The sequence below is a fragment of the Cyprinus carpio genome, chromosome B13 (assembly GCF_018340385.1).
Source record: "Cyprinus carpio isolate SPL01 chromosome B13, ASM1834038v1, whole genome shotgun sequence".
NCBI classification, from domain to species: Eukaryota; Metazoa; Chordata; class Actinopteri; order Cypriniformes; family Cyprinidae; genus Cyprinus; species Cyprinus carpio.
Genome location: NC_056609.1, coordinates 27,651,305 through 27,675,125, shown reverse-complemented (window position 1 = coordinate 27,675,125; position 23,821 = coordinate 27,651,305). Strand labels below are relative to the sequence as shown.

At 37.7% G+C, this 23,821-nt stretch overlaps 1 protein-coding gene across 3 annotated transcripts; it reads right to left on the bottom strand.

The window, feature by feature from the left end:
- Positions 1-857: 857 nt before the first annotated feature.
- LOC109100699 (CSC1-like protein 2) lies at positions 858-23,817 on the bottom strand. Of its 3 annotated transcripts, none has more exons than XM_042737531.1 (24): positions 23,518-23,817; positions 15,912-16,136; positions 14,893-14,972; positions 12,406-12,450; positions 10,584-10,674; positions 9,709-9,746; positions 9,048-9,190; positions 8,875-8,926; positions 8,678-8,786; positions 8,123-8,193; positions 6,975-7,055; positions 6,454-6,577; positions 5,458-5,591; positions 5,127-5,264; positions 4,439-4,592; positions 4,249-4,355; positions 4,018-4,104; positions 3,784-3,849; positions 3,444-3,606; positions 3,232-3,337; positions 2,987-3,154; positions 2,652-2,767; positions 2,497-2,559; positions 858-2,348 (listed from the first exon to the last, which is right to left on the bottom strand). In XM_042737531.1, exons 2-24 carry the CDS (start codon positions 16,104-16,106, stop codon positions 2,193-2,195), a joined length of 2,487 nt encoding a protein of 828 aa, XP_042593465.1. In that variant the 5' UTR covers positions 16,107-16,136; positions 23,518-23,817; the 3' UTR covers positions 858-2,192. The 3 variants fall into 3 exon arrangements, with proteins under 3 accessions (XP_042593465.1, XP_018969680.1, XP_018969681.1); XM_019114135.2 differs by having other exon boundaries at positions 858-2,351; positions 23,518-23,807; XM_019114136.2 differs by lacking the exon at positions 12,406-12,450 and having other exon boundaries at positions 858-2,351; positions 23,518-23,807.
- Between the last annotated feature and the right edge of the window lie 4 nt (positions 23,818-23,821).

The window sequence follows — 23,821 nt, the reverse complement described above, 5'->3', positions numbered from 1 at the left end:
AATATTATCCAAATGAGATCACTGAAAAAAAAAATGGCTTGATATTGTTACATACACCATCATAATGTTACATGTTCCACATGAAGTGCATAGCCTACAGTGTTATTTGCATTAAACAGTTACAAAGCTCCTCAGTGGTAGATTAGTGTGATTTACATAAATTAACTTAAAATATCACTAATGTTCTAATTCACAAGTTTACATACACCTGACAACTACTTCAAGTTAACATTTGTTGCAGAAAATGACAGTTAAACACTGCATTGCTATTTCTGTAAACAATAAATGACAAAATGAGAACTATTTAGGTCCACTAGCAGGAAAAGTCCACCAATTAGAGGCCGGACGAAGATGATTTTAAAGCAAGGACTCAGGCACAGCCTTTGTCTGCTTATTTTCAATCATTCAATAAATACAATAAAAATAACACACAAACAAAAAAAAATGAACAAACATACAAAAAAAATAATAAAAGAGAGTATTTGGCTAATAAATAGTCAGTGTACTAATTTTTGTGTGTTCTTTTGTTTTTTTTCAGACTTCAGCCACTAAATGATGCTTAAACCCAGTCAAATAAGCTCACAACTGCAAGGGTGTCAGCGAAAAGCTTGTAAAAGCACACAGGTAAGAGAGTCTGTTATTTCCAGTTCACTTGTAAAATTGCACAGGAACACACCACTATTGCAATAAAGAAGGTCTTATTTAGGATTCATGTTGATATGACCCAAGGAGATCTTGCTATCATCATAAACCAAATTTTTAGGACGTCCAGTGATTTCTGATTATGTTTTCCATGCACTTTTTACAGTGTTTATGAGTAAGTGATCAAAAATGGTATTGTGTACATCACTTGTTAGTGGCAATAAAAAGAAAAAAAAATTAATGGAACCATTATTTCATACCCATGCATAACAAAAAAGAAAAATATATTATTCACATTCACAAATTCCACCTTTTAGGCCCACATAGGGAATCTGCTGTGCGTTTAAGTTCTTTTTGCTACAGTATCAGTTATTGACAGAACATTCCACAGTAGAGCAACACAATTTAAAACTGGTCCATTTGATGCCCGATTTAGAAAGTAGCGTCACACTACGCATAGCGCAAGTATGCTTTAGCAATGCGTAGGTTTACATTTAAACACTGGATGTGCAGAAGACGTAAGGGTGGACAGGAGAGTAGCTCCAGGGAAGGTGATTTGACTCGAGTCTGTCAGACAGTCTAAAAGTAGCTTTTCCAGTTCAAGTATATGGTGAGACGATTAGTGTTCGGCGGCTCTTTTCCTCACCATCGGTTAATTCAGCAGGCTGGAGTGAGTTTTTCGATGCAGTGTTTTCCAACAATTACTTATACAAGAGGGACTTGTAATAATCTATGTTAAATACAGCACATTCGCTTTGGTAAAGAAGAATAAAAGTTGCGTGAATTAATTTGCTCATCTCCAAAAATATTGTGCTATAGTGCCATTTCAGCTGGGATGAAGAAAGTAACATTTTGTTACTAAACTTTCAGAAACATTCAGATTAACTGTGTGCCATTATTACTGATGTTTATTCCACAAGCATTTCTAATATGTATGATTTCTCACAAAATTTGATAAATTATCTGTGATGGTATTTCTGCGTACTACAGATGTTGCTAAAGCTCATAAAAAAAAAATATTGTAAATGATCACATGACTGTCTGAAATACTTGATTCTGATTGGTTAAATCATACCATATCGGTTACCATAGATATCTATTATCCTAAACTGTTATCCTATGTAACTCATTTCCTAAGAAATCTTTTCTTTATGCAAAAGATTTGGAGGTGAAATCTGACCTTTATGCGTCTTTGTGATATCCACCCTCATATACAATTTTCCTGCCCACCTGAGATAGCACTATAGCGGTTTTACTTCGTCATATTCAATAAATTTGAATTGTTTTGGTCTTATTTACTAGACATGCGCTTTTAACGGCAAGAAACGTTGAATAGAAGAATTATGAAACTCAGTTTCTAATAGTTGGAGTACAATCACAAGCCACTCCATATTCTTGACAATTGGCCATCCTGTCTCCAAGCCTCAGTGATAAATGAGTGTTATAGCTGTAAGCTGTGATGGATTCACAAGCTCAGTGCGTGTAGTGAGGTGCAGTGGATCTCCGTTTGGTCATGTTGAAGTTCAGCACATGACGTGGCCCGGCCTGGGTCACTGGTGCACCTCGTTCTCAATAAGTCTGTCCTCTCCTGATTGGAAATCACCCTCGTTCACCACCTCCTCATCCTGCGAAGACCCCTGCCCCTCGTCCTCGCCACTTCCCGTCTCGTCTGTGTTCGGGTCCTGTAGCACTTGGGCGACGTACGTCTGCTGATATAGAAAAAAGAGGGATGTGACAATATCCAATTTTTGTTGAAGCCAGATTAGTAACTACTACATAACTACTGCTGGGGTGTGAAAAAGCTTTCTTGCTCCTCATGATGTGCAAGACTCTGACATGATTATTAAAACTTACCACAGACTTGACAGGTGGAGATGAATGCCGTGGTCGTCCATTGTCCACACTGTCCATGTCGATCTGTGGAGAATTCAGGAAAAGCACACTGCAGTTCTAGACTTGGTTTTATTTACCAAAAAACAGACAATCAAACAGACAGAGCTGTTTCTGACCTTGTAATTGTGCGCACTGAGGTATTTGAAATGACCGAAGACGACGTGGGAGAGGCATATGATGATGGTGATGATCAGAACCACAAAGGTAAACATTGATGTTGGAGCAACAAAACCTTTACATTTTAAAAGAGGAAATCATGAGAAAAGAGAGCAGGGGAGAAAAATCATATTAGAGATATGACAATAATCATACAATACTGTCCAAGTGCAAGTGAGCCACCTTGCTGCCTATGCTTTAGAACCATCATTGCATCCAGAGTGTGCCTGAAATGCAGCGTAGGCAAGCAGATCACTAGGGTTTAGAACAGACCCACTATTTGGCATTGTATTACCTGTACGGACAGTAGAGAAGAAGAGCAGCCAGAAAAGGCAGAGGATGGGTGCTGCCACCACCTGGTTGACAGCTCCAGAGTGGATTTTCTTATCCAGTTTGGAGGGCAGGTAGGCATAATACATGTTATACCTGTCCACCAGGTGCTTCAGTAGCATGTACATCAGTCCTGCAGACAAAATTCAAATCAGCTTGTGTTAAGCGTGCCGCCACAATGCAAGTTCTTCAGTGAGAAATGTCACTCACCAAATGGTACAATAATTGGACAGGTGATGCTGTAGGTCATGACCACAGTAAAGACGTTCATCATCCAGGCGTAAGCAGCTCCAAACTGGAACTCATAAGCTTGATGCTGTAACAAAACAGAACCATGCATGAATTACAACGTGAGTATATGAGTTACTGAGCGTAACAGTAAGGGTCAGTGTCATGACTGTTGTACTTGAAACTACACAGACCTTCTTCACGTTGCGCCTCTCGGCAGCTGAACGTGCCAGACACAGCCGGATCATGTACATAAGGAAATAAGGAATGCGTAACAGGTCCATGGCATTACCAATGAAGGCAGACGCAGTGACATAGTTCACAAAGAAAGCGCCATTATCTGGAAGGAAGACACACCTAATAGAGACAAAAAAGGAATCAAGCCATAAAAACTTGTATTATATCTACAATCTTGAAAATATGCATGAACCAAATGGTTTGTAAACACCATAACCTCTTAATTATTATTTAACTCTCTCGGCAGCCCCTGTAACACAGGATTTTATACAGCTGCGAATCCTCTCATGGACTTACTCGAATCTGACTTTTGCCTCGTCCAGGAATTTCTTGTCAAAGAGCCAGCGGAAGAAAACATCCAAACTGCATTTTGGAAAAGATTGTGTGAAATGTTTAATGCAAATGAGAAACAGGCAACACGGCAAACACAACCTGGATAGAAAGTTTCGATGCTTTCCATTTCTATATAATGGCATGAAAATACACAAAAAATGCACCATATAAATGGTACAGATGCAAAACCTAAAATACCTGCTCAGTCCCAGAGATGGCAGCAGCAGAACCATAAAGATGAGGAAGGTGTAGCATTTGTGCATGGTGGTTCTGTTCTCTACAGATCTAAAGGGAAAAGTCATGCATATTTTAAGCTTAGGACCACCAGCTTTGTGTGTCTAACACAAAATGGTTTAGTTTAGTAGCTCTAAGGGATAAACAACTCTAGGTCATTCAAAATACATTGATATACAGGGTTTGGCACTGTACCGTGTCCAGTGGGCCTCAAAGAAGGCGGAGTAGTAGACGATGGTGGGAAGAAGGGCCGAGAAGCACCACAACAGCAGGGTGGGGAAGAACTGAGTGACGATGGGGTTCTGGAGGAACAGACACAGGGGATAAGTGACAGAATCATGACCCAATAATCACACTGCATTGTGATGCTCATTAACACTCTTACGTTCAGGTACTCCACGGGTTTGGTGACGTTGAACTTGTCCATGGTGGAGATGATGATGGCAGGGGTGGTGAGGAAGAAGAGCAAGATGAAGAGAAAGCAGTTGATGACAAAGCAGCGGAGCCACCAGTTGAGGCCACCGATGGACAAATGCTCCCTGTGGAGAACAAGGTACAACTCATGATTTATATAACAAATGATAGAAGTACTACAAGTATTTCCAAACTTACTCAAACCCTATACAGCAAATCTTAACTGCTTGATTGCTTGTTTCATCACAAATGCAAACTCTATTATCGCATAGCTCTAATCTGCTAAATGTGATTGTAAGGCATAAACCTATTAAGATATTATAAACATTAACTTGTATCATGATTTTCTGTAAATCTAATCTACTTTAAAACAATGTGCAGTTAAAACAATTCATGATTGTCTCCAAAACAGCCCACAGATCTGTGCAGTCTAATGCATACTGCATAAAAAAATGCCAAGCCTTAGTCAATCATATAAATAACAATAATAGTATGAATTATATTGGGGTATCGCTGATGAACTGTGGTCAGTCTCTTCTGGTCTAAGTGGGCATTTCTTGGCCAGTATAAACAGCAAAGTGGATTCCAGTTTATGCCTGAAGTCTAGCTCTGAGACTAGGATCATAATGAATTCATGAGATTTAGGATGAAGATGTTACCAGTAAACATTCTGTGGATCTGGAGCGTATGTGACTGTCCAGTTGTTTGTGTTGAGGAGGCTGCTGAAGGGGGAGCACTTTGGCTCTCGTCGACAGTGACAGCCCTGACACTGACACGCATTAAAATCTTTCAGGATGCTGCCAAGGGAAAAAACACAGATATTAATATATATATATTTTTCAAGCTATTAAAAGTATTGTGATGGTAACATGATCGTATCAGAAGGTAATGCCATTAAACTGAATTATCATAATATTCATGAGCAATTTTACCTTTAAGATAATCATGGTAACCCCATGAAACTATTAGCGTTTTATCTATTTGACTTACAGGGCTGTCATTGCTTCATTCTGGAAGGTAACAAAAGCCATTCCCAGAGGTTTAGTGTTGACTTTTTCTCGTTCTTTTCTGTATTCTTCCTTCAGTTTGGCCTCAAGCTTAGTGTAGTAGTTCACAGCCTCTTCCTGCAACAACGGATTAACATTATTTGGATTATTTGTTTTAAAGACCCCATCAAATAAAAATGTGCAATTAGAGTCTGTATAATATTCTGGTCTCGTGATGGTTATAAAGGTCTCACTGAGTTATGTTACAAGCTATCAGAATTTCATCTTACTTTTTGGCCATATACATATCAGCATCTGTACCAAATTGCATATTTTTGCTCAATTTAAGTGTTTTTTTCTCTTGGAGTCTGAGCTTGCTATTCTCTATATCACACTATATGGACTTTAAAACCTTTTGTATGAAACAATGTACTCAACAAAAACTCATATGCAAACTTTTTTTTCTGACTATTATTTTATGTGCCAGCTTTACAATTTAATATCACGTAACTGTCCCTATGAATTCTGTTACTCTTCCATGATTTAATTAAACCGTTAAGCAACAAACCCTCTATTTAAAGCTTCGTACGCCTGAGAGTTAAGAGCTTTTTTTTTTCCCAGCAGTCATACTGACTTGAGCATTACAGTCATAGTCCAGCAGGGGGAAATGAAGTGCCTCTAGTGACAAACTGGAAGTCTGTTTATCTAATGAGGACACTTGAGAGCTGCTGAATAATCCCGTGCTGATGTTGAACATGTCTCACAGCAGCAGAGCGTACATCATCCTGACTGTAAATATGATGAAGCGGAACTACAGGAAGCACGCAAGACAGAGGATGTGACATGTCTGATGGGAAAACTGTATTCCTGATGACAGTTCATGCATTCATGATTTACATTTGAATGTGAAGTGACATTCATGAGGATTCATTTACTAATGAGGGATCTAGATACCTACTATTCTTCAAAACCTGAGAGGTTACAATGCATATGATCTGACCTGCTCACAGCCCGCGATGATGCAGCAGCAGAGGTGGCCGCAGGGTTTAGGGTTAATCATAGTGGCCATGTGTTCCTTGGCCATCAGGTCTGTGTAGAACTTTTTGCTGCGTTCTGCCTTTTTCAAAGAAAACAACAAAAACAATAACACTGAACTCAAACTGAACTCCAAAATTACTTCCTAATGCATTTTCCATCAACAACCATCAAAAATCAACATAAAAAAATTACAAATTTCTGTTCTTTTTCAACAAAAGGTTAATGAAAGTAGAATGTTTTTCAGAAAATACTGTTTAGATTAACCTCAGGAGGTCAAAATAAATAGTCATTTTATTTTACATTAAATGAGGCTTGCAGTGTGGCTTACAACCTCGTAGCAATGTTCATTATTAAATAGCAATATTACATTATTATGTAAACACAGTAAATACAAATCCATATTTTATTCATAGAAAGATCCTAGTGTACAGTACGTTAAATAGTGACTAAAACTTGTCTAAACTAAGCTTGTAAAATATGTACCTTTCAGACTCCAGGGACATAAGCCTGGCAACGTCGTAACAAATGCGAGCATCCAGAACCATGCAGTTTTCATATGCTTTCCTGGATATTAACACAAAGAGATGAAAAGGAGAAAGAAAAAAAAAAGTGTAAGAGAGACAGAACTCCCATGAGGGGGACAGGAAATCATTCTGCTAATTCCCACTTTCTCTTTTAGCCTGGCACTGGAACACTGTGTTGATAGTCTTGCAGGAGCCAGGCTTCAGTATTGTCTGGCGCGCACTATACTTCACGCAAGCCAAGAATGGCTTGCTTAGACAGGAACAAACTGACCGATATGTAAAATGACCGGCCACAGTTTCTTTTTATATGATGCATAAGGGTGAGTAAATCTAAAATCAATAGTACCAAAATAGAAGACTGGCATGCAACAAATTGGTAAGCTTTTTAAATAATGACACAGCAGCCTCTTTGAGACGATGTACACACAACACAGAAGACATTAGTGGAATATAATGTGTACACTTATGTCAAAATTTCCATCCATCCTAAAGTAACAGGTCTGTTGGACTCTCTTTTCCCAGTTGGCTGCAGTAGGACAGACTACAATATGCTTTGAAACGTCTGTGAGACTCTTTTGTGTTTGTTCTATTCTTTCTCTTTTTTTCTCTATCTACACATCCTGCTTTCTCTTTCTCCATTGGTTTGGTGGTCACTTTGGCCCCACAGTCTTGTTCTAGAAATCCTTGACCCAGAAGAAGTTAAAGACATGTATTGTCCACACACATTCTTTAGCAGTAAATGGGATTAGATAAGCTGTGGATGGACACACTGAGCGTCTTGTAGCCACATGATCACTTTAGATCCAATTAAAGTTGGTCATTGTCAAGTTATTGTGTGGACTGGGAACTCTTAAAGGGATAGTCCATCCAAAAATGAAAATTCTGTCATCATTTACTTTCCCTCATGACTGACATATCCAACAAACATCGGACCCCGTTGACTTGGATTAGACATTTAGCTATCAAATTATTTTCTTGTAATGTTCTACAAAGGAAAGCAAGTCATACACACTTTGCATATATTCCTGTACACACTTTACCCTTAAAGATGATGGGAAGGCAGATCTTTATTAACATTGTGACAAAAAATCTTAAGCAAGAACTTACTCAAAATGCTGCTTTATTTGACTCTCTTCTGCATATTTTGTGATCCCGTTAATGAATAAAGTGCGTTTCACCTGTGAATACAGACAATTTGGAGACATCAGGGTTAATTAATGGACCTTAGTCAGGAGAGACATATTTCATTTGACGCAAAATATGAGTTTGTGAAGAGACAGTTTGCTAAATGTATTAAATAACCGACAAGGTTTACATTGTTTGAGGATTCATCTGTGAGGATGTTTATTCTGACTAAGGTTCACAGCTCTCTCTCTCAAGTAGAAAGTGAAATATTTGAGTAATGATAAATGTGGGTTTAAGTCAAAATCTAAAAATAAAGGAATGTTCCAGGTTCGATACAAACTGTGGTTACTGTAAGGCATTTACAACTGAGGAAAAATTTTAAAATGGGCCAGCATTCTGGAGGATTCAAATCAGAAATGTGATGCTTTGATTATTTTATGTGGTAAAAGACATTATGCCAAATATGCTGTAGACAGGAACCTGTATTGAACCCAGAACATTTCTGTGCAGTGTTTTGGTGAAGTTGTCTCTGCTCACCAAGTCGTCCTCTTTATAGTGCATCTTTGATGTGTGTCTCCTCATGCTGTACACAGTCAGTAACAGATAGAAGAAGGCAAATGTAGTGTGCAGCCACAGCAGGTTATTACTGAAAGAGAGCGAAAACAAAGGGAGGATTCATTCATCAACTGTTGTTCAAGAGTATTATCAGTGTCACAGATATTACCCGGGCTTACCCAGATTTTAAGTTGGCTATTGTAGTTCGCCCAAAACTGTAGGCATTATCTTCTGCAGGAAGAAAAGACAATAGGGAGTCTTTAGTCATATAAACTACAGGAAGTGGAACTCGAATGGATGCGTGCAGATGTGTAAATCTAAATGACTCTCTCTCAAACTTTTTTTGACTCACCTAATAGGTCTCCTGAGAAGTTGACGGGCAGGATGATGCCCACGGAGAGCACGCCCACCACTACCAACAGACCAATGATGTGCCGCTGGAATGAGAGGTAGTGCACGGAATCCTCACCACACTTCTCTCTGATCTCATCATCTCTGTAAGGGTGAGAGAGGTATGTCAGCATAACATTAAGATTTTTAGCCAGATGTCATTTCATTCAGGCTTCATTTGAATGATGGCTAAATACCATTTTCATGAAGTAGTATACCTTAAATTTAAACCCAACAGTAATGTATTTGCTTTTTACATTTACCATTATCATTTCTTCATAAAAAAAGAAGAAAAAGAAAAATCAGAACAATTTTTAAATGTTCTATTCCATAGAAAAAAAATAAGATAATAAATAATAATAAAATTATTTATAAGTAGTATTTCATTAAACAAGCACAATATTTACACACAATATAAACTATAAATATTTGATGAAAATCCAACACTAACCCTAACAGAGAGAATATTGTTTCTGACATATAAATGTGGTTATAATGTACTGGGGTTTTGTGATCAGCAATCTAATTATTTTGGAACAAGTTCTTTTAGCATACTTGGAATAATCAGGTCTTCACTTCGGTAGTTACAGTATGTTCATTAAGGAAAAGCAGAAATGACTCACTTTATCCTGAAGATGGCGGTTAGCCAGGAACACAAGCCCTATTACAGAGACAAAGAAAAGAACATCACATTCAATGCACTCTAACCGTTGTCTCTCAGTCACCTCCACATTCAGAGACATTAACAGTCTCTAATGCAGTTTGAGGAGTTGTTAGAAGCTGTGTGGGTGCACGTGACACCAGTTTACATAAGTGCAGTTATTCCAGATCACAGCAGGGGAGGGGGTTAGGCAAACAAATGGCTGTCAAAAGGTGTTGTGTGTGCTGTTATGAAATCCACAGGTGTGTGTGCATTAAGGGGGATAGAGCTATAGTAGATGACAAGGAATACTTCCTGCGTAGGCTTTTCAAACGGTGTGAATATGTGAGCAAGGAAGACAAAGGGTATGCTCAGAATGGCAAACTTTTACAGCAGCTTTACTACTTTTGTAGTATGTATGTATACTGTGAACAATATGCATATTTTCTATATGGACAGAAACTTGTATGATGTAATGCGCTCAAGTTCATATTTTAAATTCGTTATTTTGTATTTTCTGTTTTGATTTTTAGTAGCATGATAAACAATGTTGTGTGTTAGTGTGGACTCTAGTAGAGTTACCGTTTTAGTTATAGTTCTTGGTGTGAATGGGCATTAACACAGGATCATTTTACTATTTAGTAATGTGCATAGAATATCTCATGTTTTTGATACTGTATGTTGATTATTCTCTAAATGCACAACTCAAATGTGTCTAGAAGTTACTTTTTAACAAATTACAGTTTACCCACTGCTGCATACTAAATGCTGTTTTCCAATCATGTTTTAACATTGGAGGGAGAATACAGTGTAACATCGCCATAGGCATCCACATTAATGATCTTGCAAGCTACTTACGTTGTCCCTTTGGTCAAAGTCGACCGAGCTGGACACAGAGGTGAGACGCTCGTATCGCGAGTCAGCAGGCGTCTGCATGGCGGAGGCCACACTGAACACAAACACACACATTATCAAACACGTGCCCTCAGTGCACAGCACGCAAGCTAACACAGAAGTGTACAGTCACTTAATGGCATGCCACTCCATTCAGCAGTGTTTCAAATCAGGATTACAGATTTTGGAAAATGAAAAAATTTTTTACTTCTGGACGAACTAATCTTTTAATAATTGTTCACTTTATCTTAGCATCTTCACAGGGTCCATTCAGTGTCAGCTTATTAATAAATGATGGGCACTGCTAGGCCTTCCGAGCTCAGATTACTCAAGCTACATCAGGTCTTATCAAGGCTAACCACATGTCAGGCATGCAGCAAAAAGTGACTGTGCGAAAAACTCAAACACAGAGTTAGCATTAGCAGTTGATGAGAGGCGTTGCACACAAACTGTTCACAAAGAGACTGCAGTAAACCTAGAAAGGAGAAGAACATGCGTACAGAGAAAAAGCTTACATTTAGGCTGATGATACACAGGGCAATGCTTTTAGCAATTTTGCCGGACAACTTTTTCTGCGTAATGATGCTTGGGCACTTTTGCATAGAGAATGGGTAACAAATTTTTATGTGGATACTTTAAATCGATCGTGGGCCCTGTGTCTCACCTAGTTGCCCGTTGACCAACATTGCTCAAAAAGTTGCCCCGTGTATCATCAGCCTTAGAGTTGATTAGAGCTAGAGTGTGTTAAACAGAGAAAGACACATCAAGAACTGGGCAGAGACACTACTTTGATTCTACTGGATAATACAGGGGCCTCCAAAAGCATAGTATGAACTTCAGTGCATTACATAAAACATCAACTGCGTTTAGCTTAAAAGTGTGCTTGTGCTCTCTTTAAAATAAATTTTGTTTGATAGTTTGCTATCTAAAGCGTTGGCATACATACATGTTTTATTGGGGCCAATGTATGTGTTATTCTCAGGCAACAATATTCACAAATATTTGGACCGATTCTATAAGACCACTTCTACAGGACACTTGGAATAAGTATTAATCCTATCCATTTGTAAATTGACAAAAACTGCACTGGACAAATCACAGGTATACATCAAAACTAGGTCTTCCGGTTACACAGGGGTTTTCTATGCCACCACAGGATGCTTTACCTCTCCCTGTAAGCCTCTTCCCTGTGAGACCTATAGGGTGCTAAGACCCTGGCCAGAAAGTGCACTCTTAAAGGAACAAAAACATATAATTTAATGGCGAAGTGTGTAGTTTTTGCAGTTTAACATGCAGAGAAACTACAAGTAAACCATGTGTGGTTTGACTTTCTGAAGAGTTTAACACGTGCAAAACATTGCTCTGTTTGTTTTAGAGAGGTCCAACTTGTACTGTGACTTTGTAAGTATCTGTTTATCTGGAAGACGGGGGTTGAGAAAATGTGGTAGGAGAGTTTAGGAAATCTGTTTGGAAACTTGTGCAATTTCGTGACACAATTCACCTTTAAAAGACACCAATCCATAAGAAACACAATCATATTGATTAGTTCAGGTAAATGTGATGAGTATCTTGAGAAACCCTCAACCAATGGACTCTAGGAAGGAAGCCGTTTTAAAAAAGGACAATAGAAAGAAGTAAAAAGAGTTAGAAACAGTACACAGTGAACAAATTCACCCCAAATTCTCCAGATAGAGCACACAGCAGAAAAAATGCCAGAGGGTAAATTTAAAAAGCAGACACAAGGAGTCCTTGGAAGAGAGAGATGAAGTTTAAAACCAACACATACTATTCCTGCTCGTCCAGACGTTGATAGTGCTGATTCCGCCTACGGCTGAGGGGGAAAAAATTATTCAAGTTCATGCTTAACAGGAAATTAGTCAAAATATGACATCATTCATTTTGAGGAAAAACATACTATTACTCAACTGAGATGCAATTAGGGCGGAACAATTAATCAAAATTAAATCGCAAAGGCAATAAATCGCGATTAGGCAGAAGCTGCGATTGTCATGCGTATCTTTCAGTGAAGCAAGATTCTGTGATCAGCAGTAAATCTCCATCCAAAGACCAGAGGGCGCTCTTGCGCTGAAAATCCAAATATGCCCTGAAGAAGGAAGCAGGAAATGCCTATCGCTGCAGCTGAATAAACAGATTTAACTGCTTTCAATTATTCAACGTGACTAATACACACGACTACAGCAATATATGGTTTATCGGAGTTCTTATTATAATTTATCATAATAAAGTACATCTATAATGAAATGCTAATCGACATTGCCTTTATCACTGCTTAGAATACAATGAAATATTGTGTACCTTAATCATTCTGTTTACGAAGCCTCATCACCCTTCAACAGAAGGATTTATTTCAAACACTCGAATGATGTTATGAAGGAGTAAAAACGTTATTAACTGTAGTATTTTCACGTGCTCTCAGATGGAGCAGCATTTACTACACAGAGCTGTAGTTTACTGAGAAGATACGCAAACAGCTGTCATTATTGCAAAAGATTTTGTCGATTTTATAATCCTACGATTATATCGTCTGCGATTATCAACGTGATTTTGCATAGCTTGTCAGAGAACTATGGCTCTGTGTAGTAAATGCTGCTCCAACTGAAAGCAGGTGATGGAGATTTACTACTAATCACAGAACCGGCTTTACTGACTAAATGCACTTGACAATCGCGATTAATCGCGTTCGATTAATCATGCAGCCCTAGATGCAATGACACTAGCAATTCAACATTTCCCTTTACTGCAAGTTATTGCATGTAATCAAACCTTTATAATTTTGCATTTAGTGTTGGATGGGACGTGACTGTTTTCTTTTTATTATAAAACAAAATAAAATACAAAAATTATGTAAAAAAAAAAACTATAAAAAATTAATTAAACAACAAATAATATTAAATATATCACAAAATTGGTAAATCCTTGATTCTGACTGCACTATATTTTTCTGTAGCTAATGGCACGTAGCTCCAGGTTTGTTGACAGCTTTACAGTTCCACATTACTTCACCACAAACTTCACACTTTCAAACTAGTAATGTCAGCTTGACCTGTTTGTAAGCAGGATTAATCTGTGACATAAGGAAACAGTTCTACACCAAAGCATGTTTTAGGCACGAAAACTAGGAAAATGCCTTGGGACAAACTAATAACAATGGTAGAAGTGCAGTAATTAACTGTTGAATTATTCATTAAACATGCAGGCACTCTGCTTCATGATCAGACTTTTCAGGGTTTCACTCTGAAACTTTTATGACATTTAAATAGAGAACTGGGCAGTCATAATGTACGTGTTGTAATTCACGGAAATGTTTATGGAAGTAAATGTTCAAAACAGATCGATACATTTTGGGTGGGGTGCACGAACAAAAACCCATTACATTTATTTAAGGGTTGACAACTCCTTAAATAATCCTTAAAAATGGCTAGATGCCACCCAAGACTTGGTCTTAAAATATAGTGAGTGGATCTGACTTGAGCTGAATCATGACTTTTTTTTTTAAACAGATGTGCTAGCATGAAACTTAGAGAGCAGCTTCTGACATCTGCCTAGTAAAAATGTGACCGTTGGATCTGACAAGACAAAAATGGTGTTTGAGATGCCCGGAATAAAATCAGATCTCCCTTAAACATAATCTCTTGTGCACTTACATGCCGGTCAAACCAGATTTCAAATCGAAGGATGTGAGTGTGATTGAAAGGCATGGATATATTACTAATGAAATAAGACTGGCTGAGCTTTTGGAAAGGTAGAAGCTTCAGATCTGTACAACCCATCCATTAGCTAAACTCATTATGCAGCTGCTGAGATCATGCTGATGGCTTGCAGTGTTAAATGCAAGAAACGCATTGCTGCAGGATGTATTTTCTCTTTTATTTCCCCTAATCAGAGGTCTTGTCCAAACCGGGACTGATGAATGGAGTATATATAGTCTGACGATTTCACAAAATGTTACTCAGTGCAGGAAAGATGAGTGTTTGTTTGGGGTTATATTGAGGCCAAGAGCATGCTGTGATAATGCAGCCAGCTGAGGACACAGTATGACACGCTGGAAATACGGCCATAACGGTGCAGTCGTGACAGTTTTATAGTTTTTTTTAGTGTACATTAATAAAAATAACTTTCTTTTTTTTACATTACGGTAATGCAAATTAGTATTACTGCACAATAAATTAATAATAGTACCGGTCTACATGCAAAATGGAAATTAATTTTCATTTAAAACTGTATATTAGAGAAATCTACTTTTAATTTTTACCTGTCGGCATCAGAGACCAATGCAAGACGGCCATAATCAAACGCCACCTTCCTCAAAAGAGAGAACACACATAGCAGCACCTGGAGACAAAGAATATCCATGTTACACAATCAAATTCACATCTCATTCCACACATGCTTTCATGTGCAAATCCCTGATCACGGCACCACAAATGTGACATTTATGAAACACACATTCCTAAAGTGCTAAAATTTAGAACCGCAGGAAAACAAGAACATGGCTGAACATAGCTAAGGCCCAAAATATTCTGAAATATGTGCATTGTGGATTATAAAGGCCCGCAGAATTTCACAGAATTTAATAGTTTTATGCATCCTCAGCCACTTGTTTATGAACACAATACATTATGCATTTAGGAGATGCTTTTATTCAAAATGACTTAAAAAAGAGGAGCATAAGCAATTTGTCACAGAACCAGCAATATTCTCATACGATGCCACGTTTATTACGCTGGAATAGGAAACAAACTAGAGCAGAGGAGAAATGTACAGAAGAGAAAAGGTTTAGGGTTGTGAAGAGGTTAAGTGCCGGCAGAAAAGGTGTGTCTTTAACTGCTTCTTGACAGTTGTGATAGTTTTAGCATTTGGGTGGAGGTTGGCAGCTCATTCAACCAGAGGGAAGCAGGGAAGATGAAGGCTTTGGAAAGCGGCATTGTGAAGGTGCTGCTCACTGAGTGTACCTTTTTTTCTATTAAAGTCAACCACCTTTACTTTGCTATTGGCAACTGATTGGCCCAGCCCTATCTTCTGGTATGGAACACCCGCTTTTCACAACCCTATATCCTATTAAAAAGTCCATTACCTACACCAACTGATAACAATGACTAAACTGCTATTTTACAATGGGTTAACATTTAACAAAAAAGCCTGAATCGTGCATAAGACCAGGAACAGGTATTAAGAAAGTAAAGAGAATAAAGACAGATTCCATGTTGGCTTTGAATGACAAACTTGTGGCAAATGAACAACAAATTAAAATTGTAAACTTGTGATGCGCACCAAGAAGCACATGAAGTCCAGGGCAAGTACGGTGGGCACTCCTCCGAAGGGCAGGCCCTGGAGCACGGTGCTGCGGATCCGGGCCGAAAAGCAAAAGTCCTTTGAGCCATTGGATTTAGAGCAGTTATCAAAGCCTTGGCAGAACTCCGCTTCACTGCTCGTAGCCATCATGAGCAACGCAAAGACAGCCAGCATCCTCAGTACAGCTGCATACTGAAACTCCACCTGTAAGGAGACAAGATGATGTGTATTTTAAAAGTGAATTTTTTTTAGGGGGTATACCAGCATACGGATGACCCCAAGCTCTATTATTGATCACAAGGGGTCTTTATGGGCAGTGGACAAAACAGTCCACTTTCATTGCATGAGTCTTTTGCATTGTACAGAAAAATGCAAGTTACAGATATTTGGAACAACATGAGGGTGAGTAAATGATAACAGAATTGTCATTTTTAGGTGAACTACTTAAGATATGGCTTATAGAATTCAGATTTCATAGAGAATTACATACTGTAGTTGAACCAGCATATTTAAAGATCAAAAAGACAAAATTCAAAACAAACAATGAATCTTGCTCATGCTTTCTTCTGAAAGTAAAGAGAACGGTTTTGGAAATAATCCGACAGGAAAGACCGGTCCTGGTAACCTATGAGAGAATGCAGAGAAAACACATCAACACACAGCTCAATATCATAAATCAGCGCGGTGCCTATAGGTGTGACTAAGCGAATTGTGCAACTGCACGAAAGCGTTGCTGTGAGTAACAGAATCTCAGATTAAAACATTCGTGGACCTCCAAGACTGTGCATGCTGTGCTCTGGCATGCTGCCGCTGACTCAACACAGACACATCTATATTCCTCCTACAGTGAGATCAGATCAGCCACGAAACTGCTTGACAATGGACAAACAGAGGTCAGTCAGTTCAAGCCGTCTCTCTGAAGCAAAATGTGCCAACTGTAACAAGTTCTTCCTGAGGAAACAGTGTAAAATGGCCAGCCAGTACTGTATATTTCAAATATTAAAGAACAGATTTACTTTCATCTGTGAAACACAAAAGAAATGTTGTTGTTTGCAATGCTTTCCCCTTTTTCTAGTCCTAAAAGCCCCATCAAACAAAATACTGATCTAAAGCGGAAATAAAAATGTATAAAACATTAAAATACAATAAGCAAAAACACAACAAAATATATAAAAATAAAACATTCATATTAGTATCTCAGTGATACTAAGATAATGATGCTTTAAGTATGCAATCCAATTAAGTGGGGTTAATATGAGCTGGTGTCTGCATTTAAAGTTTAATCCGCTGGTCATTTGTAGTTACATTTACTAATATACTGCACAAAGAATGCAATGAAATATACCCATACAAGGGCTGTCCAGTGTGGATTAATGTCAGACCCAAGGTTATGTTAATTGTGACAGCAGGACTCTGTCTTTTCCAATGGAAAATAAATACAGCATATAAGGGTGATGGGGGAGAGAAAGTCACACGCTGGGTTTCGTAACAAACCAAGTTCTGTGCCAAACCAGTCATGAGCATATCATCTTTGACATCATTTCACTTCTGATAACTCAAGGAAAGTAAGCACTTGGCAGAATTCCTGGTTGGTTAACTACATTACCCTGTAGGCTGTAAATAAATTTCCACCAAACAAATATCACCAAAAGCACACTTTAGTGCCATCCACTCCCATTAATTAAGGACTGCAAACGATGCAAGTCAGTCTCAAACTACTTTTTTTTTTTTTTTTTCATTTTGCACCTGGTTGATTTGGTTCATGGCTTTTAAAGGTCTATTCACACCAATGAAAATAACTTAAGTTTTAATACTCGTTCTAATTCTTGGACTGCATATAACTGTACCACACCATGACTATAATGATAAGGACGATGACGAATATCATTGGAATCACTTTCAAAACTATTTTTTTTAGCAATAAAAACATTGACAGCCAATCAGGAAACATTTTGCTTTTTAAGAGCTCAAGCATTTAAAGCGGACAACTAAACTGCAGTGCACATTTATAATAAACAGGGCAATATAGTGTGTTGGCATGGACTAATATATCCTACACAAAGGTTTTTATAAAATCCTCATGGGAAAAATCCAACTTTTGTACTGGTTACTGGCACGCTTAATTACACTAAATAGTTGGAATGTCAAATTTGATTATCGAGATGCATAAATTCAAGCATGTTAAATGGATTTAATAAATCGCAAATGTTAATGCATTGGCTTTGGCAGCCGTCGAACGGTTCATGCTGTCTTGCCTGTAGACGTCAGGGGCTCTAGGAGGCTTTGGGACAGATGGCTTGGACATCCACCCCGCTGCTGTTCTTCTGAACTCAATGCTAATGCCGAGTCATGAAAACAAACAGCGCATGACAGAAAACCTTACAAGCTTGTGACAGCCAAGCTCTAATAAAAGCATCAGGTTGCAAATGATCCATATTACAGACAGCCCTTCTTTATTTCCATTCAATTAGACCTGGTGCCACACGGACAGATCTTGTGATTTCCTGGCATCGCATATTCAAAACACACGTTGAGCAGCGCTCCATCTGAGTCTGAGCCGACAGTCTGAATACGGCCTGTGAAGGCCTCATGTTGAAAGCATCCTGATGTCGTAAGTCCAAATGCGCTGATAGATTGCTGCACTTTCACCTGTTTTCCAGACGTCTGAAAATGTGGTCAACAGATCAATGAGAGAACTGATTCTGAACAGGTCACTGGTGACCACAGCAAAGCACGTGCCTTTCCCGTAACATGCTGACACTTGTTAAGTTCTGAACTGAACTGAAAGTTTTAACCTCAACAGGTCAGACGAGACTACAAAGCACTGCGCATTTGTTTGTTATATTCAATTATTTATCTAGCTCATGATGTTGCTTTCATATTATCGATTAAACAAATGGAATTTCTTGAAATGGAGAGAAATGATATTCCAGTCTTCTTCCTATGCTGGTAGGGAACTTTGGAGTAGATGAGAATACCAGCATAAAAAAAATTATGTAACATTTCTCCAGCGCTGCTGTTGCAGCAACTCTTAATCTATAGCAAGGCCTCACTGATCTCATTTGTGCAAGTATCATTAGATTCGGCTCAGCAAAACTCACACGATCTTTAACAGTAGTTGCGGTGTCTGTTAAAAGTTCATCATCTCAGGCCAACAGTATTGATCTAAAACCATTCACAACAACTGCAGCATTTACTAATATCAGGGTTGGGCAAAACCGAGAATTAAAAAACTGGCTTAAGTAATGAGACTGAATTTAAATCAAATTGGCCACAAATCACATGATGCTGGAATGAACAGCTATTTATAAAATATATTATAAAAGTTATTTAACTGAATTGAGATTCAGAGTATCTCAACAGAAGTAGTTAGTCACTGTCCGACACAGGGTTAGAAACTTTTTTTAATTGTGCATATTGATTCTCTGATAAGTAGAGTAAATTAAATCAACATAGATCTCTAAAATAAGTTCAATAGTGTCAATACAACTACCAAAGGGATCAAAAGTGGTTTCAATTCTGCCACACAGCACCACAAAATGTCACATTGTTTTCAGATGCCAAACTTTATAAAAATTAATACTGCTAACAAAATATGAATTAGTCATTAAACAATATTTTGCTTAAATTGGGAAACAGTGTAATAGAAGTGTGGAAATTAAATATAATGAAATGTATACAAAGTTAAATACTAATTAAAAATTTCAAACACTAACAACATTTATCAACATTCATCATTTAATGTTTCTAGAGATGTACTGTATATATAATATTTATAACATATAAAATTATTAAAAACGATAAGTTATATGAATTAATTGTCAAGTTTTCATTATAATTCTGCATCCAACTTCATGGTGTTTGTGTAATATAATTCTGATTGGTGCACAACCGTGAATAACATTAGCCTTGCTACTTTTCATTGAAGTGTTACATCAGGAGCGAGACACCAAAAAAAACAACAACAACAAAAAAACAACAACATACAAGTGATTCCTACACTGAATCACACCTTCGTGCCCTGCTGGACTACACTTCAGAGTTTAGCTTTCATGAGACGGACAAACAAATCGAATGCTGTGGATAGGAGTAGGGCTGACAAAATGACTGAAAAACTAAATTCGAATTTTCTACTTAAATATTATCAAAATTCGAATTATGTTCGAATTTAAAAGGCAAGATTTCAGTTAGGGGGAAAAAAGCTTTTGGCTTCTCTCCTGAGGCCACAAGGGGGCGCATCGCACAAAATATTATTGCACGTTTCTTCAAAGCGTAAAAAAATAACACGACTATCTTTGAAAAAAAGTGCATAATGTTAAAAATAATGTTTATAAACCATATATAATTAAAGTTGCTTAAACAATTAGAAAAAAAAAAAAACAGCACCATGCATGTATGTATAGTTTAATACAAAGGACCGAAAACCAATCACAAAGAGTAGACTACTTTCTACATTTAAAAATATGAGATACAGTGGGATGGGGAAAACCGCCATAAAGTCTTGAGACATGTTTTTTAAAACTTGAACTTACATTAATTTTACATGGCTTTCTAAACATGTCGCTTTCGTGCGAGAGCAACGCCGATAGATGTCCCTCTAGAAAATGTGATATGCAATGTTTTTGCATTTGAATGTGGATTTTTTTTCTTCTTTAAATTTGACGAATATTCGGAATTCGATTTTTTTTTTGTTGACAGCCCTAGATAGGAGTATGTTGCTCTGATAATCGGTTCTTTCCAGGGGTTGTTGGCCTCAAGGTGAACGGAAACTGTCGATCATTAACCACATTACAAGAGTGAAGTAATACTGGCAGCAGATCATTTCCAAGGTCAACATCATACCAATTCACAAACATTATCAGCAGTCTGACAGAGGTTTTTTTCCAGTGGAATGTGTTACACAAGTACAATTATTCTTTTTTTTTTTTTTTTTTACCTGTAGTATCACTGCTACTGAATTTTATTACCTGTATCAATCACGTGTTACCTGATCCAGTGCTGACCTATTTACTACTTTATTTTTAACCTGTACTTCATTTTCATACGTTTGTCAATACACACCTTATGTCCGTGTGATCTGAACATATTCATCTTCTAGTGTCTCAAGTTTCTGCAAACTGATTCTCATCACAATCATCTAAATGTCCAGTGACCCCTGTACAAATAAATAGGACAGATGAAAGCTGATGGCTGTGCAGACATCACACACCTCCAAAGTATTGCAAAAAACATAGAAATATAACCAAACACAAATAGATACAGGAAGAGTGCGATTAAGAGATACGGACTCTGATAACATTTTTCAGTTGAAATTCTGGTTTGTGAAACTCAACAGCAACAAAACAGAGATAATTCTGCAACACAATTGCAGTGTATTACAGAGACAGACAACAATAATATATTTTATACCTTTATGATGCTGACAAACACCGGTGGTAAAGAAAAAGCCAAAGGATGAATCAAAGCATCAAAGGTGAAGTGTTACAGATAATATGTTTTTTTTCCACTGTAACTTATAAGATGACCTATTTTTCATTAACAAAAATTGCACATTTAACACTATTTTATGTCCCTTAATTAAGAGTAACAGTGTTGTATGTCTCTGTTAGTAGTACCATTAACCAACAGGATTTCTCCATAGCTTTTTACAGTCTTTTAAAAATCACAATCATTTATGCTTCCAAAATGTAGTGAATTTAATGCTGATGTAAATAAGTGTTCATTTTGAGTCAGCAAATAGAGCATGGTCAGTCTTTTTCTCTGGGCTCTTGATATTAGTAACTGCCATTGAGTACTAATAAAGCTTGAGGGCAACATTACTAGGGCTCACACAGAGGCAGTACCATGCAAACTGTACATTCGCGTCAGGGAGAAGACAGGGTGTGGAACAAATGGTGAGCAAGCCCCAGGAGCAGTTGTTGCTTTGCTGAACAAGACCTGGTTGAAAGAAGCTTCGTAAGATCTGACATTCTCTTCATTTCATAAACTGCAGCCAAGCCCAAAGGGTAAACTGCATTCTGACTCCAGAGACAATATTAAACTTGGAGTGAAGACTTTATCCTTTTAAAATGCACTGAAACGGTTTTAAAACTGTGTCCAATTTCTAGAAGCCATCTCCAAGACACCACTGAGCTCAATATATTGATTTCCGTTGCGCTAAGCTGTGCCGAAGGCCAAACGCAAGGATCACAGAGCAGCAGCAGAAAACACCGAGCAACCTTCTGCTCCTACAACACAAACTGAGTGATTTGCCACAGGATAATCAAAGTTGGCAGAATGAAGGTTTTGTAAAGTTTTACCATATCACAGAGTGAGTGGAACACTAATGAACAACTTGTTAAACTCAAGGCACAAAACAAGTAAAATGCTGCCGGTTGAAAGTGATTTCGTTCTGAAACATGCCATAGATTAAAAAGTCAAAGTAACTAATTAGTACACAAAATAGAACTACATTATCAAGCTTTTCTGATCGCTCAACGCTGAAAAGCTGGTGGTGAAACAATTGTGACTTTTTTTTTTTCTCACAGAAATTGCTAGTACTTTAAATTTGACAAACATCAAATGTATAAAGAAATGGAAAGTAGCATTGAATTAAAGATGAGATTTTTTTAGTGGAAAGACTGAAATCATATTTTCTTGTGAACCATACTCTGGTTAACTTTAATAACTTTATTTACAACTTCTGCCCCCCCCCCCCACAGTATTTACCAGGGGTTTTCCATTTTGTAAACGCCATGACTGCCAAATATAATTACTTAATTTTAAAATCTTTATATGTCCAGTGTATAAAGAGCCAATTCATACTGTGAAAATTTTAAATTATAAATATGTTCCAGATATTATTTGTTATTCTATTACTTATTATTCTACCCACTATAATAGTACTACGCTGTTAAATGTATTATTTAAATCAATAAAATGTTTTATCATATTTACTTATTGGTTGATTAGTTTTTGTTTTATTATTTATTTATTTATATTTATAAAATTCAACATAAAAACATTAAACAACCTCTGGTTTAGATCCCTTCATAAAGCCCTGGTCATAATCTAGTCAAATGGATCAGAATATGTGTCACTAGAGTGCACCATAATCTGTCATGATGCTGGTGAGGACTGACACTAATCGGCAGATTAGCTATGCCACATATCACCTCAAGTACCTTCAACTCAATATTAACCACAGCAAACACCATCAGCATTTACTAGACTTTCAGAACAGCGGCTGCAGCTAAATAAGGAGAGGCTAATTAACCCATACCTACTAACATCAAAATAACCACCGGCGCTATAGTCCGGTTGTGAGTGAGACTACTACATTTAGTCATAATTAAAGATATATAACAGGTAATTGTGTATCGATCTATCTTTAAAAGAATACTTAGGAATAAAGTTAAATACTCCGCTACAGCTAATGCGACCTAGCCGAACTGTTAGCCATTTAGGTGAGGTGATTTATCATTAGCATGTTTAAATTATTTGACATTTTTGATAGGGTTATTTCTACTAAAACTAGGCAACACAGTGATCAGACTGACAACGTTTAAACTAGTTCGTTTAGACGGTACAAGTTAAGCTAACTCACCTGGCCGCAGTGGTTAAAGCCAAAGTAGCTGTCGGCTAGCTCCTTCAGTAATATCCCAAAAATAACCGTGATAATCTAAAAATTCCAGTTCGGTATTTCCTCAGAACGATTTAATAGTGTTCGGAAAAACAAAACGCTGAGGATTAGTCCATCATTCAGTTAGTGTCTCATCTGTACGACACAAGCCCTAGCATGGCTGTGTTGGGTCGGGCCGGTGTGGGATCGGTTGATAGGCAACCCACGAACTGTTTCCCAGCCGGGGCGTCGTCCAAGCTCGGCCATCTTCGGATTCTTTCGGTCGCTT

What these genes read in the sequence shown, in the direction of transcription:
- LOC109100699 (XM_019114135.2), bottom strand. Translation starts at nt 16,106, where the DNA reads ATGCTGGCTGTCTTTGCGTTGCTCATGATGGCTACGAGCAGTGAAGCG. An exon ending in AATGAAGCAATGACAGCCCT is followed by an intron (nt 5,265 to 5,457) that starts GTAAGTCAAATA and finishes TTCCCTTGGCAG; the next exon opens with CATCCTGAAAGATTTTAATG. An exon ending in CTCCACCTGTCAAGTCTGTG is followed by an intron (nt 2,352 to 2,496) that starts GTAAGTTTTAAT and finishes TTTCTATATCAG; the next exon opens with CAGACGTACGTCGCCCAAGT.